At 42.9% G+C, this 19357-nt stretch overlaps 1 protein-coding gene across 2 annotated transcripts; it reads left to right on the forward strand.

Moving 5' to 3' along the window:
- Nucleotides 1-396: 396 nt before the first annotated feature.
- LOC124031266 (GATA-binding factor 2-like) lies at nucleotides 397-12341 on the forward strand. 2 transcript variants are annotated; one of them, XM_046342325.1, is made up of 6 exons: nucleotides 397-725; nucleotides 934-1665; nucleotides 2207-2797; nucleotides 6507-6664; nucleotides 9996-10121; nucleotides 10721-12341. In XM_046342325.1, exons 2-6 carry the CDS (start codon nucleotides 1434-1436, stop codon nucleotides 11006-11008), a joined length of 1395 nt encoding a protein of 464 aa, XP_046198281.1. In that variant the 5' UTR covers nucleotides 397-725; nucleotides 934-1433; the 3' UTR covers nucleotides 11009-12341. The 2 variants fall into 2 exon arrangements, with proteins under 2 accessions (XP_046198281.1, XP_046198282.1); XM_046342326.1 differs by having other exon boundaries at nucleotides 398-1665; nucleotides 6519-6664.
- Nucleotides 12342-19357: the final 7016 nt, after the last annotated feature.

Here is a 19357-nt window from a genome sequence, read left to right on the forward strand (position 1 = left end):
GCGTAATTCATAGACTGAACAACATTAATAAAATGTACATTGGAGTAGCCCATACTATTTATATTATTACGCACTTTTACGCACGTGATTCAAATCTGGCACATAGTTTAATTTAGCCTAAATACAAACTAGAAATACTCATGATTAGCCTATTTATGGAAAAAACGTTTTTTATAAAAATATATAGTGATCATTACACTTGGCATCAACAAATAAATGTCTCCCTTGGTTGAGAAAGCATTGATGTGTGGGCGGTAGCCCGAGGCTTGCATCTTTAATAAGGTGATTAATACGCCCTGGGATCAGTGGGATGAGACCAGTAAGGCCTACACTCAGGGACCATGACTGTTTTCTCGCTGGTGCTTGGGCTGGAGAAGGAGAATGGCATGGAGATTCCGCGAAAGGAGTTGCCAGAATCAGGGAAGACAGAATCCAATTGGATGTCGCGGTGTCAACGCTAAATCTAAGACCCTGCCCTTGCACATATGATATTGAATTCACTGGCACCAGTGTTGACAGTTAGTTCAGCTGTATGTTGCTAAAGCTCTATCCGTCTCCAACGGAGTTTACCCAGACGATAACCCTAAACCAAAACCATGGAAAACAGACCAAAGATATTTTGCCAAAGATATTCCGCATAAATTGAGTCAATACAGGAAAGGAAAATACATTTGCTAACTGAAGGAAAATGATCTCAAAGGGGCTTGAAACCTGAGAAAGTCAAGGTATTTACATGAAATCTGTATTATTTATTTTCCAAATTGTGTATGAAAATATATGACTTCTTACTATGTAAGAATGTTAACTGTTTGTTCTGAGTTGGCTACTGACGAGTATTAGTTTACTAGCTAGCCTATGACGTGTAGGCATGGGTTCAAAACTATAGCCTACTTATCTGCGCGCGTAACGGTGAGGATGGGTCTGTGATTTCAGGTTCCTCGGAATGGGAGTGGTTGGGGACGAGTGACTCGATGTCTTTATGTCTTATGTTGCATATTCACATGCATCACTTACAAAACGCACCTAAAAAGGAGCAGCCTTCCCGAGTTCTTCTCTTAGGACTAGACGACCACACAGAGATAACCACGCAACACCCTGTAAATGCCTCTGAAATATTAACATCCTATTGTTGGCCGTATTACAGTTATAAGTCCAGTTTTAAACACGACTCGATGCCTGTTGAAGAAGGAGAGTGACAAGAGGAACTCATCGGACTACGAGTGAGGACCGACGTATTGGAGACTAGCGCAACTTCTTAACACGTTTGTGTTTTGTTTTCCACAATAGGACATTTTTATCAGGAGAGGGAGACGCGTTTTTTTCTGAAAGATAAAGCGAAGAGAGGACGGTTCAGGAACACACTGTCCTCTCCCTTGAGAGGCTCCTCTTCTCTTTTCAACCTGTTTGCTCCACACGGAAAGACTCACGCAGACATGGATGTAGGGGCTGATCCGTCTCGGTGGATGCACCACCATGCCGTACTAAACGGCCAACACCCGGACTCGCACCACCCCGGCCTTTCGCACAACTACATGGAGCCCACCGCACAGCTTCTGCCTCCGGACGAGGTGGATGTTTTCTTTAACCATCTTGACTCGCAGGGAAACCCGTACTACCACAACTCCGCTCATGCGCGGGCCAGAGTGTCCTACAGCCAAGCTCACGGTAAGACCTAAAATTCACCTTGCTAAGTGACTTACATTTCAGGATAAAGCGGGAATTATTGTGGGCCTATATTCATTGAATATTTTCTTCAAAATTGTCAGAGCGGATTGGAGCCTATTTTTCTAAAATCAATAAAACAAGGCTTCTTCTGCAAAATAGGTCCTGCATGTTCCAATGCATTTACTAGACCAGATATCTGTATTTGTCATTGACTATAAAACAAATATATAAAAAAACGATGACCCATCGCCAGAACAAACATTTCTGGGGTTATCATTTCACTGTTTTTGTCTGAATACCTGCGAACTGTGTATTTTGTGCCCCTCACGAATCGAATAATACCTTGCACAATGATGGATTATTGTCCGATTATTGTCACCCTGCATCAACAGGTGTAGGACTGGTGTACCAACTTTCTCACACCCTATGACATCAAATCATCAAGAGGGCAATGAGAGTTGTAATGGCCATATAATTAGTATATTTGTGTAGGCCTATGTATTCGATCTAAAAAAAACAGATCGTTCTTCTCTTCTTACAGCTCGCCTAGCTGGGGGTCAGGTCTGCCGGCCACATCTCATCCATAGCCCGGGAATTTCATGGCTAGAGCCGGGCAAAGCAGCCCTCTCAGCGGCCCACCATCACAACGCATGGGCGGTCAGTCACTTCAGCAAGACAGGGTTGCATTCCTCAGGCTCCGGTGCTTCAGGCGGCCTATATCCCTGCAGCAGCAACGCCAGCACGGCCTCCGCATCCTCGTTAACGCCCGCATCCCATTCGAGTCCACATCTTTACAGTTTCCCCCCTACCCCGCCAAAAGACGTCTCCCCAGACCCCGGGGCCACCTCTCCCTTGTCCTCTACCCCGAGAATGGACGAGAAGGAGTCTATCAAGTACCAAATGTCCCTTTCTGACGGAATGAAGATGGAGGGTTCCAGTCCTCTCCGAAGCAGCCTGGCATCAATAAGCGCACAGAACCCCTCCACGCACCACCCCATACCGACCTACCCCACGTACTCTCTCCCGGCAGCGCATGACTACGGGGGCAGTCTGTTCCACCCTGGCAGCCTACTCGGTGGATCGTCCTCCAGCTTCACCCCGAAATGTAAAAGCAAAACTCGGTCGTGCTCAGGTGAGTCTCCACTCATCTTGAAAATGTGGCATTTCAAATGTTTGTACTACAGAATAAAATGATGATGACAATATTTTATGTATTATTATTTTTATCATCATCATTATTAATATAATTATCATTTTGACAGAACACACCGAAATTACTTTATTGGACTAGTCTTATGCGCTAGGTATATTTAGGCTGTTTTAGCATTATCACAGGTTTGTTGTATCTAAACCCATTATTGAGTTAAAAACAAATAGCATATCTTAAAACAAGAATAATATGAAATATTATGGAACACCGTTTAAACTAAAAACAGAAACTAAGGCACATTTTAGACCAAAGCTACTTATGTATGTATAAATATATATAGCCTATAAAAATATATATATAATAGTTAGCCTTGAATTAATATATTATTTTATATAATACTCAATATATTAACGCCTAGGTTTATTTTACATGCATTTGAACATTTCCCCTAATATACTACTGTTCTATAAGACTGGTCCTTTGTGACAAATATCCTGAATAAAACGTCTTTTTCAAAACCTCCAGTTTAATGCAATTTGATTTACTCAGTTAGCCAACTTTCCATTAACGTCCTTAGAAAAGGGTGACAATATCATTACAATAAGCCTCGACGTGTGGTTTGCAGAAGATAATTGGGATGAGGTTACATCTTATCTAGGTGCATGTTGTTAGCAACTCCTTTCATAGCTATTTTCAAAAACACCGGTTTCTTTCGTCGCCAAAAGTAAACACAATCCGCTTCAAAGAACCAGTAGGAAGCTGTAGGCCTCTACACACATACACATAAAGCAGTGTCACATATCCACATAATAGTAATCCTGTATGTGAATTGCTTTGCATAGCCTATTGATGAAGAAGGATATCTCAATCTTTTCATCCCCATGAGGACAAAAGCAGATATTATGGTTAACTATAAGAAATAGACTAATTCCATATAAAAAGGCCATTCATAACTGTTTATTTGTTATGGGGGAGGACATATACAACAATAAGAGGTGGTGTGAGGTTATGATATACAGTGTCTTCTTTGTCGATTTTGTCTGGCCTTATTTATGCAGCCACATTTTTAAACAGTAGGCCTACTCCCTATAGGTCTACCGTTTCCTCTTTATTAGGCCAATTGATCATATCAAATCTGCATATTTTTTAAATAATACAAATCAGTAATATCAACAGATGTAATATAATTATAATGATAGTCTCTGTCTAATAATGATAAGAAACCTTGCTTATTGTAAGCTGTGAAGACACAACGTTCCCAGTGTCCCAGTGACACAACTTTGCCAGTGTCCCAGGTCTGAGAAATGTAGGGCCTAGCCCCAGAGGAATAATTTGCTTAGGCCTATTTGGTTGCAAGGGACAGGTAAAGCGTACTGCCACGCCTCGAGCACCGCCCCGCACACACCCAGTACCTGTCGTTCGGCTGAGCGTGGGCGCGCTTTGGCTGACACGTTTATTATCCTCTTTTGCAAACCGCGACTCAATTACACTTGAGCTGCCTTGCCCTTAAGAATGACAAACTAGATACAGCCACAGAGATGTGAAAAGAAGATCTGCTAGAGCATATAGCCAAAACATTTCTTTGTTACATAATATCGCATTGTCAAGACTTACATTTGGCAACTATAGGCTGAGCTGATTTCCTTGAAGCAGCCCCCTATCTTATAAACCGTCTCCCTTATACTGAGCACCAGTATTCATTTGTTAGAGAAAGAAAGCACCAACAAACAAAAAAACAATTCACCATATTTCTAGGAGCCTATCTCTGTGGGGATGTCCATTACTGGTGGCGTGCAGGACCATAGAACACTATAGTGTCACACTATTATGGTGAAGTCCCTGATCATGCATACCTTAGAGGTACTTCCTGTTTGACTAAACCTAATTCAGGCCCCCTTCCTCTCTCTCCTCTCAGTCTCCCCAGTTTTTTCTCTCCCTCCTTTTCGGGCTGTCCATACTCAGCATTATCTGGAGCCACCAACAGAGGCAAAGGCCCACGAGCACACTAGTATTACCTCGACTAATCTAGACTGAGAATCTGATCCACATTATAAGCAGCACAAACATGTAAAAATGGTTCCCTTAAACATGTTTATCTTGAGCAAATGTAAGGTCTGCTTAGTGCCAACTTTGTGAAACATTGTGAACTCTGTGAAAATTCTGTTAAACTTCTGCTGCTCGTTTACTGTGAACACTGAGGCTGTACCCGCTTTAAGTTACAGTTTTAACAGTGGCCAAGGAGACTACAGTGGCTATTTGATCATAATGTAGGCCTACTAGAGTGGCCTACCATCAAAAACAATGGAGAAAAATGCATCCCATAACATTTTAACATGGAAATATCATTCAGCATATACAGTAGCAGCCAATGTGTGGTGGTCAATATAGGCCAACATTCCATGAGACTATTGAAAAATACATGCAGGGTTTGACATTAACCTGTTTATCCACTTGTCCTTCAGACAAGGTGACTGAGAATGTTGTCTTGTTTGATGGAAGAAACCACTTTACAAAATAATAACAATAACATTCATTATTATTCCCATACCATTATTCCAGAAATGATGCTACCCTCTGCCTATTGTCTACTGAGCTTCTTCAAGACAACTGAAAATACAACACTGTTCCTTTAAGACATAAAAAAAATCTCTTTACCTGACTTGCTTTTTCAAAGATGTCTCGAAATGCACACATTTTGTGCTCTTGTAGGAAGCAACCACTCCCCCATTGTTATCTATAAATGAGCTATAACTGGGCTAATAACTCATTAACTATCAAATAATATAAACAAATGTGCACAGGTGGCTACATGCAGCTCTTGCAACTACGTGTGAATACTCATATGGTAAACACAGTTCAGTTCAATGTGACAATGGCAATATGGCATGAAATATGGCAATGGATATTTGCATATAGGCCCATTGCAGCTCTGATTGGTTATGGTACACAGGTCTGTGTAGAGGATGGTCCTGAGTCGTGCTAGTCAATGTAGTTGTATCCTACTCCAATGCGCTCTGCCTACAAGAAAATGTCTTGCATAGTTTGTTTTGTTTCAGTATGTTATATTGGAAGTGGCTAATATTGCGTTGATTCGAGCACAATTCCCACCTTAGAGTGAAACGTTGATAGAGTGAACTAAAGGGGAAAACTCTAGAAAGTTGAGTGAAGTTTAATCTTGTGCTTCTCTGCACGTGTGGATATTTCTTCTGCGCGGCAGTTCAAGGGGAGCTGTGCTTCCACGCACAGTTTAGTGGGAACATTGATTGCAATCACAGCAAAATGAGCAGAAACGTAAGAGATAGTCTATAATTCATTGTGGGTGTATGCGTCCCAGCTGACCCAAACCTGACAGGGAGGAACTTAACCAGATCAAACAGAACAAAGCCTTTTGTTATTCCAAGAGTCTGCAGAGGGTGAAACACACACTTTCTTGCTCTCACACAAACTTCACACCAAAAACACTCAGCTTTCTCATACTAGAGATTAGAATTTAGTAACTCAAATTAATTCTCAAAACTTTTCCCATGCTTTGGTGAACCTAGTATAAAAATATGCAGTCCAGACTTACTTACATGACATTTTACTAAATTGTAAATTTCACTGCTACAGGTTACAGAGTTTTTGCGTATGATAAATGTGTCAGACTTGACAGATTGATTTTATAAATGTCCCTGTGCTCTCCCTCCACCTGCATGCTGCTCAGAGGGGCGTGAGTGTGTCAACTGTGGAGCCACCTCTACCCCACTGTGGCGAAGGGATGGTACGGGCCACTACCTGTGTAACGCCTGCGGCCTGTACCACAAGATGAACGGTCAGAACCGACCCCTCATCAAGCCCAAACGTAGACTGGTGAGTACCACGGAACCCCCCCCCCCCAACACATGCACACAAACACGCACACACATACTCACACACTCACCCACACACACACACACAAACACACACACACACACACACACACACACACACACACACACACACACACACACACACACACACGCGCACGCACGCACGCACGCACGCACGCACGCACGCACGCACGCACGCACGCACACACACACACACACACACACACACACACACACACACACACACACACACACACACACACACACACACACACACACACACACACACACACACACACACACACACACACACAGATCATGGAGTGCAGAGGTAAATAAGAGCACAAGGTGGGGGGAGAGGGCAAGAAGGGCACAATTCCAGGAAAGTTATATTTTCCCAATCAGTTTCCGGGAATTGTGTTTCCCACTCACCCCTGTGCTCCTGTACACAGGCTGTTAGCTGAGTGCAGCTAACTTAGTTGTTTCTGCTATCATTATTGCTGCTACTTCTGATACTGTTACTGATATCAGGGCCAGTGCAGGCCTCTCTCTAGTCAGACAGCAGTTCAATGGACTATGTAAATGGTGTAATTCCCGAAAACAGTCGTTTTAGACTTAATGTGCTGGTAACTCCATTGATTGCATTTTTTTAAATTGTTGGGTTAAAATGAAAAGCTATTTTTAACATGTTACAGTATCTATAGCCCTGAGCTAACCAGACTTTAAAACACCTGGTCTCAACAATAACATATGCGCAATGAAGAATGCACATATATGAAACTCGATGGAGGGAATTGATATGATGACCCAATGAGATGTAGAAACCAGAAGATATAAATAAGAACAGAACATCAGTTGTGATTTAGATAATATTATATTGCGTGATGGCCAGTCGGATTTGCATCAAATACAAAAAACAAAGAAATACCTTTCTCCATGGCCTGTTGAAAGATAAATGAGCAACCAAAAAATGATATGCATAAATGACAAAATAACTATATTCAAGATATGATCTGAATATTTCCTGTATTTATAACATTTTAAATAGCCCACAGCTACTGTTCGCGGGCCTAAACCTATTTGCATGTAGACTAATAAATCAATAGCACAATAATAAGAATAATATAAATAATGTAAGTAGCATATAATAATAACCATAAACGTATTTCACTGAGATATAATTTCACTAGGCCCATAACCTCTCGATAATTGATTTATTCTGGCAACTCGTGGTTGATTTTTACAAGAGCATTTTTTCCACGCCCCTCTTGAATACATTGGGATTTTGCAGAAATAGAGAAATTACTATAAAACAAACTGAGTGGGAGATCCATCTATAGAAATGAAATACATATGTCTTATAATTTCTGGTAATTCATATCTGAAATGCGGATGTATGCCTAATTAGGTTATGCCTATTCAAATGATTTACGAATTGGTTCCCAAACGTCTCAGGATGCATAATAGGATTATTCATATATTAATCAAAGGGTAAGGATACTAGTATTGAAACGCATCTATGGTTGAGACACACATGGGTTATTTCACATACAGTATTTCATGTCGACTGCGTTTTTTAAAGGACCGTCCTAAAGATCATATAATCCTGTGAACATCTTAATAAGAGAATGGTCGTTTTCACAAGGTCTCTGCCGACGGCACTGAGCCAGACAATGCTGGCTATACAAAAGGCATCACCGCCGAGACTATTTAGAGACCCATTTTTAGATCACTTTTGAAACATTTGAACACTATCGTGACTTGAGCTGCTTCACATTGTAAGCATCAGCGCGATAGGCCTAGGCTATGAATATTTGTGCCTTGAGAAATAATAGAAGTCCAAAGGATATTCCTGGACCACAATCAATATAGCCTAAACGTGCACGAAAAGCATAATACCGTTTAATAATTGTCACTTTGGTCCTAATGACTGAAAAATCCATTCACACTCTTTTCCATACGAGTCAGTGCCTGGTGAATTTGTAGATACTTTTCTGCTCGCGTGTTTTCAGTGCTCGCGCAGGGGCCTTCCAGTTGTTTCCTATATCCGGATATCTGCTGGTACGGATAAGGAAGCGGGGGCAGCGCATGTTTCCGTCCGTGGCGCGCTAACTACACATACTTTTCTATAGCAGTGGTCAAGCCGGTCAGTCCTCATCTCATAGCATATAGTAAAGCGGACTGGCACAACATGTCAGGCCTGGTTATGTGCACAGAAAAAAATCGAGGGCTATCGAGATGCAAGCAGGGCGCACGGGGAGATAAAAATACATGGATTTATGCCCTGCTGCCTGTCGGGCAAAGGTTAGGGCTCGAGCCTAGACTTATTTACTTGGAGAGATGTTTATGTAGCGCCAGGTTTACACAAATTGGGGCGTTTCTATTTGACTTAATAGAGGTAATTTGCACTAATCCATGTTTTAAAATTATCCGTAGCTGTATAGGGCCATGCACTATTCTGACTGAGGGTTCAGATTACCATATTTAGCTATAGGGGTATACTTGTAAATGTCTCATATTATTAAGTGTGAAGAAACCATCTGTAATAGCAGGGGATCGCACAGACAGCCCGGACACTGGAGGGCCTATAGCCCCCCTCGCTACCTAATCTCAATTCAATAGCGATGCTTTGCATCTGACAGGAAGACCTTTGATAGTGAGTGTTCATCACTACTGTGTCTGTGAAATGAAAACGATTTCTCATGCTGGGAAAAAACTCTAGCCTATATAGACAACCCATTACTTTCTTATATGATCTATTCAGCATTACCTTTATAGTAACATATTGTTTATTGTAGGTTAATACCATCTAGTCAACAGTCGGAGCGCACAGCGCTTCACACTGTTTGAGTGAAAGAGAGATGTGTGCTGGCGGCCAAAGATAAATAACACATTTCGATCATGGATAATTACAAACAATAGTCCTGTCATGATCTTTTTCGGAAAATGATCCATATCTGTTAAGATACTCGTTTTGTGCGCGTACTCTGGAACGCTCCTTGTTAATAGAGACCAATTCATTCACACATTCAAGACCTGACACATTTGTATTGCATACGTCATTCAGTATTTCATAGCATTTACAATGAACTATCAAACTGTCACGCAATATGAATAAATTACTGAAATTATATGCAGATCTATAACTATAATGAACAACTTTGATCTAAAACAGCATGGAATATGATATGTCCTCTCCGCTCCTGGCAGTCAATATGCAAATACTATCTACACAACTTCCAGCTCTAAAGTAATCCCCAACCTATTCTTTCATGTGTTATGTGTCCGTTCAGTTGTGGTCTAATAAATGCTTTCTTCATGTTTCCATCCAGTCTGCGGCCAGACGAGCCGGCACCTGTTGTGCTAACTGCCAGACAACCACCACCACACTGTGGAGGCGCAACGGCAATGGAGACCCCGTGTGCAACGCCTGCGGCCTGTACTACAAGCTGCACAACGTAAGTCTTTCACTGCTAACCGCCTGGCCTGACCGACCACCAGCCCTGCCCACACTCAGCCAGCCAGGTCAAGTATATGGACAGGTTGCATTGATTAGAACAGCATAAGAAAGAGGGATCGGGAGGGAAGGAGGGAGGGAGACAGGGATCCAGAGCTTGGCCCCTCAGACACACTGGGCCCTGTTGGTGTTTTCTTTCTTTGTGCTTTATTGTTTCCATGGTCGGCGTCATCCCCTTGAGACTCACAATGGTGGGACTGTTATTCCGTCAGACCAACTGCGTCTGTTCAAATGAGGCACAACTGTTCAATGTTCAGCCTTGGTGTATTGCCATGTATTCAATTGACTATGGCCTAGTTTTAGGGAATAAGCTGCATACTGTTTCTGCATGTTATTTTTTTTGCTTAAAAAAATGTTAGAAAAATTGGCAAATGACTGTGTCTAGAGTTCTCATAATGAATAATATGGTTTTCAGATAATATACAGTACGTTATTTCTGCACATACTCCATTAAGCTCAAACATATTGAGTTGATTAAAAACCCTTACCACCATCTCAACCCGGTCACTCATCTCTCCGTCCAACCCCGTCTCCCTACAGGTAAACCGGCCTTTGACCATGAAGAAGGAAGGCATCCAGACACGCAACCGCAAGATGTCCAACAAGTCCAAGAAGGGCAGGCGGGGCGGTGATGGTTATGAGGAGCTGTCCAAGTGTATGCACGACAAGTCTTCTCCTTTCAGTGCTGCCTCCCTGGCCGGACACATGACCCACATGGGCCACCTGCCACCCTTCAGTCACTCCGGACACATGTTGCCCACCCCCACACCCATACACCCCTCCTTTGGCCACCCCCACCACTCCAACATGGTCACAGCCATGGGCTGAGCTGGGGAGGACAGGGAGGCACAGGCGAAGTGAAAGTTGTTCAGTTTTCTAATCGGGGTTGAGGGTCAGATAGGCCTCTGGCTTGAGGACAATGTATAAAATGTTAAAGACATGCATTTGGTGTGTCTGTGTTGATTGTCTTGTTGTATTCATGCATTCCACATTGCGCCACAATATTGTTTTGAATGTTCGTTTTAGGACTATGCCCAACTGAGCATAATACTGCATCCTCATTGGGAGTTGATGAAGATTTGGTTTATAGTGCATTACTGTGGCTTGAAAACACGATGACATTTCTAAAGAAGGCAAATAATTAGTAGGAAAACCATTTGTCAACATTTTGATGTCGCGAGATTGACTTTAGAGTATAACGCTAGCTAGCTAGCTAAGATTGAGGGGAGATCTCCAGATTTTTAGCTAGATAACGTTAGCATTGCTAGCTATTTTTTACAAACTTTGCTAGCAAATTACAACATTGCCATCTGTCTAAAGTACATTTGATAACATAATGATGAGGGCAAAGTTGTTTTCTACTAAATATGTGAATACTTTAGCAATGTCATAATCATATTCCCAAGCCCCTATAGTGTAATTTAGACAAAAGAAATCATTAGCCCCGTTCTACATTTGAGCATCAATATGGCTGTGGTGTCTGTAGATTGTTGATAACAATGGCAGTGTGTGGCGGAGTGACTGAGGTGCAATCTATGAATAGAGAGGCTGTAAAGGGTACAGAGGGTATATGGGGAACCAGGCAGCATCCACAGCATCCACTGATGGGTGGATGGGAGGGGGTCATTTTCCTTTCTACTAGGTACCCGCTTAGACCAGATACTGTATAGACTACACCTACACCCATCCCCGTGCATTTACCATCTCCTCCCACCTCTCCCCCGCCCTGTTGCAGTGGTACTGTATGTGCCGAGCAGGTCTCTAGTAACTGTGAATAATGTAAATGTGTGATATACTGGGGTGGTGAAGACAGAGCAATGCCCTTCACACTGTTTAATAAATATATGCTGGATTTCTGCTCAATGACTTCTACTATTTTTAATGGACATTACAAAGAAAAAATAAACCAGCAAAGAAAAAAAGTTTATAAAACTTCATTTGAAACAGTTTATTATTGTTGTTGTTGTTATCATACTTATTGTTATTATTATTGTCATTCAGATAATTTATTTTATTTTTTCCTTTTTCTTTCACCTGAACTATTATGGATAATGTTATCACCATTTCTATCATTATGAATATATTTTTCAGCTGAAGCGCTTTCTCTGAGCTGTTAAACATTTTTCTCTTCATGAAAATAAAGAAATCAAGTTTAATTCGGCCAATTGCTCCCTCTTTAAATGATCCCCACAGGGCTGTGTGTTAAAATCCTTCAAGGAGACAGAGAGAGATACACAGAGCATAGAAATTGATTGAATAAAACAGATACCCTTGCCATTTCAGCTGCCATATTAGATACGTCGTACAGAAACTGTACTGTAAATTGTAAACAGTAAATTGTTGGAATAATAAGGTAATTTACACTTTAACACGAAGCAACAATCTGTTCTATCCATCCTATTTCTATGTTTGGGACAGCCTTATTGACCCGTCTTGTTCTATGTTACCTAGGCTTCTCCTGTTTTGTCAGCTTTGCCATGGTGATGGGCAGAAACTTTACCTCTCTGTTTCTCTGTGGTGTGTGTCTCTGTGTCACAGCACAGCTTTGATTTGCTTCCACTCAACCTAACAGATATAAAAACACAGACCTGCTCACTATTACCTGTTCAGAACAATTATAACCTGACAATCTGGATGCCATTGCATACTGATGATAATAAAGAAACCTTGTAAAAATGAATGAGACTTCTTTTCACCGTGAGAGAATCAGGACTCAACACACGCACGCACACGCACACGCACGCGCACGCACACACACACACACACACACACACACACACACACACACACACACACACACACACACACACACACACACACACACACACACACACACACACACACACACACACACACACACACACACACACACACACACACACACACACACACACACACACACACACACACACACACACACACACACACACACACACACACACACACCTTATACTGTAGCATACACTGGGAATGGGAATGGGAGAGTAATTATAACACTAGCAACATGTCACTGCAGTATGGGATATATACTGAACAAAAATATAAACGCAACATGCAACAATTTCAAAGATTTTACTGAGTTACAGTTTATATAAGAAATCAGTCAATTGAAATAAATTAATTAGGTCCTAATCTATGGATTTCACATGACTGAGAATACAGATACAGTGCCTTGCGAAAGTATTCGGCCACCTTGAACTTTGTGACCTTTTGCCACATTTCAGGCTTCAAACATAAAGATATACAACTGTATTTTTTTGTGAAGAATCAACAACAAGTGGGACACAATCATGAAGTGGAACAACATCTATTGGATATTTCGAACATTTTTAACAAATCAAAAACTGAAAAATTGGGCGTGCAAAATTATTCAGCCCCTTTACTTTCAGCGCAGCAAACTCTCTCCAGAAGTTCAGTGAGGATCTCTGAATGATCCAATGTTGACCTAAATGACTAATGATGATAAATACAATCCACCTGTGTGTAATCAAGTCTCCGTATAAATGCACCTGCACTGTGATAGTCTCAGAGGTCCGTTAAAAGCGAAGAGAGCATCATGAAGAACAAGGAACACACCAAGCAGGTCCGAGATACTGTTGTGAAGAAGTTTAAAGCCGGATGAGGGATACAAAAAGATTTCCCAAGCTTTAAACATCCCAAGGAGCACTGTGCAAGCAATAACATTGAAATGGAAGGAGTATCAGACCACTGCAAATCTACCAAGACCTGGCCATCCCTCTAAACTTTCAGCTCATACAAGGAGAAGAGGCCCATGATCACTCTGGATGAACTGCAGAGATCTACAGCTGAGGTGGGAGACTCTGTCCATAGGACAACAATCAGTCGTATATTGCACAAATCTGGCCTTTATGGAAGAGTGGCAAGAAGAAAGCCATTTCTTAAAGATATCCATAAAAAGTGTCGTTTAAAGTTTGCCACAAGCCACCTGGGAGACACACCAAACATGTGGAAGAAGGTGCTCTGGTCAGATGAAACCAAAATGTAACTTTTTGGCAACAATGCAAAACGTTATGTTTGGCGTAAAAGCAACACAGCTCATCACCCTGAACACACCGTCCCCACTGTCAAACATGGTGGTGGCAGCATCATGGTTTGGGCCTGCTTTTCTTCAGCAGGGACAGGGAAGATGGTTAAAATTGATGGGAAGATGGATGGAGCCAAATACAGGACCATTCTGGAAGAAAACCTGATGGAGTCTGCAAAAGACCTGAGACTGGGACGGAGATTTGTCTTCCAACAAGACAATGATCCAAAACATAAAGCAAAATCTACAATGAAATGGTTAAAAAATAAACATATCCAGGTGTTAGAATGGCCAAGTCAAAGTCCAGACCTGAATCCAATCGAGAATCTGTGGAAAGAACTGAATACTTCTGTTCACAAATGCTCTCCATCCAACCTCACTGAGCTCGAGCTGTTTTGCAAGGAGGAATGGGAAAAAATGTCAGTCTCTCGATGTGCAAAACTGATAGAGACATACCCCAAGCGACTTACAGCTGTAATCGCAGCAAAAGGTGGCGCTACAAAGTATTAACTTAAGGGGGCTGAATAATTTTGCACGCCCAATTTTTCCGTTTTTGATTTGTTAAAAAAGTTTGAAATATCCAATAAATGTCGTTCCACTTCATGATTGTGTCCCACTTGTTGTTGATTCTTCAGAAAAAAATAGTTTTATATCTTTATATTTGAAGCCTGAAATGTGGCAAAAGTTCGCAAAGTTCAAGGGGGCCGAATACTTTCGCAAGGCACTGTATGCATCTGTAGGTCACAGATACCTACAAAAAAAGGTAGGAGCGTGGATCAGAAAATCTGTCAGTATCTGGTGTGACCACCATTTGCCTCATGCAGCATGCCACATCTCCTTCACATTGAGTTGATCAGGCTGTTGATTGTGGCCTGTGGAATGTTGTCCCACTCCTCTTCAATGGCTGTGTGAAGTTGTTGGATAATGTTGGGAAATGAAACATGCTGTCGTACACGTCTATCCAGAGCATCCCAAACATGCTCAATGGGTGACATGTCTGACATTTTTTCAGCTTTCTGGATTTGTGTACAGATCCTTGCAACACGGGGCCATGCATTATCATGCTGAAACATGAGGTGATGGCGGCAGGTGAATGGCATGACAATGGGCCTCAAGATCTCATTACAGTATCTCTGTGCATTTAAATTGCCATCGATAAAATGCAATTGTTCGTTGTCTGTAGCTTATGTCTGCTCATACCATAACCCCACCATGGGTCACTATGTTCACAATGTTGACATCAGCAAACCGCTTGCCCACACAATGCCTTACACATGGTCTGTGGTTGTGAGGCTGGTTGGACATTCTGCCAAATTCTCTAAAATGACGTTGGAGGCAGCTTATGGTAGAGAAATTAACATTAAATTATCTAGCAACAGCTATGGTGGACATTCCTTCAGTCGGCATGTCAATTGCATACTCCCTCAAAACTTGAGACATCTGTGACAAGGTTGTGTGACAAAACTGCACATTTTAGAGTGGCTTTTTATTGTCCCCAGCTCAAGGTGCACCTGTGTAATGATCATGCTGTTTAATCAGCTTCTTGATATGCCACACCTGTCAGGTGGATGGATTATCTTGGCAAAGGAGAAATGCTTACTAACACAGGTGTAAACCAATTTGTGCACACATTTGAGAGAAATAAGCTTTTTGTGCATGTGGAACATTTCTGGGATCTTTTATTTCAGCTCATGAAACATGGGACCGACACTTTACATGTTGCAATTACATTTTTGTTCAGTGTACATACTCATTCTCTCTCACAGCTCTTTACACCTTGCATTAACATGTACATTAATGCCATAAGATCGGATGTGAAAAATCGGGCAAATCCAAAGACCAAACCTGACACAGAAGACCTACCACTGATCTCCTTCTACCTGGATAGATGTATGCAACGTGTCATAACACATGCATAACACATCCAAAGAGCGTTCTCATGTACCTGCTTGAGATTTCTCTCCAAAGAGAGACATGTTTCATAGAGAACACTAAGTCCTGATCCTCAGTGGATCATAGTCTCAGCCTACAGTAGTGTTACCTTAACCCCTCCCGGCATCAAATTATATCCATTCTCTAATTGACTTGCTGTGCTCCAAACATTTGGGACACTCAATGTTGACAGAATCGGAGAGGTTTGAACCACATGTTACATCTGCACTGTTACTCAACCGGCAGCATCTGTTCAGTGAAAAGACTCACTAAACTCACTGTGTAATACGGGTCTTCTCTGCTCAGATGCCATCTTGGCCCTGTTCCTGGGAGTCATGTTGGTTCAGCCTTGCAGTCGACACACAGAAAAATAATGAAAATGTGTCTGTGAGGATGAGGATCCTTATCAAAGCCACATGGGCCACAGATGGATGGGCTACAGGACCAGGGTCTCAGACAGCACACCGCAGGGGTCAACCTGAGTGCGAGCCCCTGAATCACCCTCCCTCCCTCCCTTCCCAACCTCCTTGACCTCTCACCTTGGAAGCACTTACACTGTCACTCTGCCAGACCCTCCCACTCTCCACACACAGACATATTTACTGATCCTTTTAAAATGTCACGACTCCCCGCAAAAATATGACGCGGCAAAACAGACAAGCAATCGTAAAGAAGGAGAGATGAAAAGCATAGAGATAAAGGAAGAGTCGACTGGCAGGGTGATTCCCTGGGAGGGCCAGAGAGGGGAGGTTGGAGGGAGGTTGAGAGACGAGAGGAGCGGGTGGGCCTCCTAAATACGTGGCCTTCGAGGTTTACAAGACCTCCTCCCCTCCGCTCCCCTACATACCCCCTCCTCCATATGTTTTTCCACCAAACTCAATTAATGGAATCAAAAGCCAGGCCAGGCTGGACTTCAGAGGGACCAGTTAAAGGAGAGATGGAGATAAAGAAGATGAAAGAGGATTAGCTTGGTTCAGTTCAGCCCATGGTCCCTTTTGGTGGGTTGGGGTTGGGGTGGGTGGGGGTGTCCATTTAGAGATGCCAACATTTGGCAAAACAAAAGAAGTAAAGGAGAAGCATCATCAAAGAGCATCCACAGAACTACAGACAAACCACAGGCAATAACTCATAGTAAATGAGTGTTTCTAAGCTGTACGTTTTCCAAACCATTCTAGCTCATAGATTAGTATTCAGTGGGTATCCAGACTTATGTACCAAGCTGGATGTAGAAAGGAGGAACAACAGCATAGCAGAGCAGCGTGTAGATGAATGCATGACCTCCACTGTTAAACTAATGTTAAGTCATTAAATACACTAGAGCGGCATCAGCTGGGTGGCACAGCTACAGCACATGGTTAGAGGTCAAGGTTTAAGGGGCAGGGTGGTAGGCTATCTGAGGTCAGGATTAGGAAAGTGTAGTGTGTGACTTGTTAACTCCTATCATAACTTTGAGTCCTGGTGTCCCAATGATCAGATCTGGGACATGAACTATAAGCCCTAAGTCGGATATAGGTCTCTACTAGAATCTCACATACAAAAACACCCAGAGAGATTGTTACTATTTTAGATGAGCCAATCTGCAATAGAATCTCAGCACCCCAGAGGAGTTGGAAAAGAAAGTATCATGCACGCACCCCACACCAACACACACACAGGCACACACCAACACGCACACACAGACTGTGGAGTTATGATCATAGGGAGTCAGACACAATACAAATTCTGGGAGGTCATTTTCATGTAAAGCTGCTTGTTTTTCATGAGCCATGCAGGTAGCTTTGTCTTCTCTCCATGTAGCATTACAGTCCCCAATCTGGAACAAAACAGGAAGAGAAAGACATAACAGGAAACACTTATGGGGATTTATTATGACCAAAGGGAGAATATCTGGCACACACACACACATACACACTTGTGCATACGCACGCACGCACGCACACAGACACACTCGGACACACACATACACGTGCACGCACACACACACACACACACACACACACACACACACACACACACACACACACACACACACACACACACACACACACACACACACACACACACACACACACACACACACACACACACACACACACACACACACACACACACACACACACACACACACACACACACACACACACACACACACACGTGCGCTGACGCACACCCAGCTATGCACACACTTACACACCTATTTCACCACATTTGTACCACTGGTTAAATAGTAGAAAGGCTGTGGTGGCAGAAGAACTTGCTGACACACAGTTCATTCTCTGTGAAAAGTGGGACGCACTGCAAACCCCAACCACCACCCATGACAGCTCCCATTCAAGACCCTTTCTCCTCCTGTCTGAAGCAGACAAATTCTTCACTCTTGTCTTCAAACAATCAATCCTTTTTTTCAGCTCGTGGCTCAAGAGAGAGAGAGAGAGAGAGAGAGAGAGATAGATGGATGAGGAGAGCTGCTGTTCACACACGGTGAGGCAGATCCATGCACTAGGCTAATGCTAGCGCTGCATCGTCCTGTGTGTGTGAGGGCCCCTGGGATTGGGCCCCACTATCCTATGACACGCCTGACAAAAGGACGACGGCTTCACTCCAAGGAAACATGAGAGTGGGGGAATCTAGGGCGGAAGGGAGGGAGTGATGCACAGAGGGACGAAAGAAGAGGTGCAGGTGTGTCACTGATGCTACATTGGCCCACAAACACCTAAGAAAGTGGGTTAACACCTTCCCACATCTCTCCACTGAGACATGCAAGCTACTCATCACTGGTCTGAACACTCAGGCAGCACATAGAACTGATATACTGTTTACCATGTGGTAAACACACAGCCTGGGGGGGGGTCACACATTAATGGCCACCATTGGAAGGTCATGGGCTAATCTAGGGTTCAGCCAGCCTTCTGCCCTGGTGTTAGATCCAGTGGTTCCACCAGAGGCCATGTCCCCCATCCTCTCACCCCAGACAGGAGGATTGAATCTGGGCCAGAGCCACTAGGCCTGCTGGGGCTTGTCTATATCCTCAATGGCTCTGGGCAGACTGCAGGCGCCCACAGATAAGGCTGTCTCTTTTTTCACAGACGATGCCGCCCTGTGTTGTGTCTGCAGTTCCACCTCCCCCACCTGCCCTTACCCCTCTGCCTACCCCCTGCCCTCCCTGTCCCCTCCATCTCCCCCAGTGTCTGCTGCTCCTC

Source organism: Oncorhynchus gorbuscha, linkage group LG03 (genome assembly GCF_021184085.1).
Source record: "Oncorhynchus gorbuscha isolate QuinsamMale2020 ecotype Even-year linkage group LG03, OgorEven_v1.0, whole genome shotgun sequence".
Classification (NCBI taxonomy): Eukaryota; Metazoa; Chordata; class Actinopteri; order Salmoniformes; family Salmonidae; genus Oncorhynchus; species Oncorhynchus gorbuscha.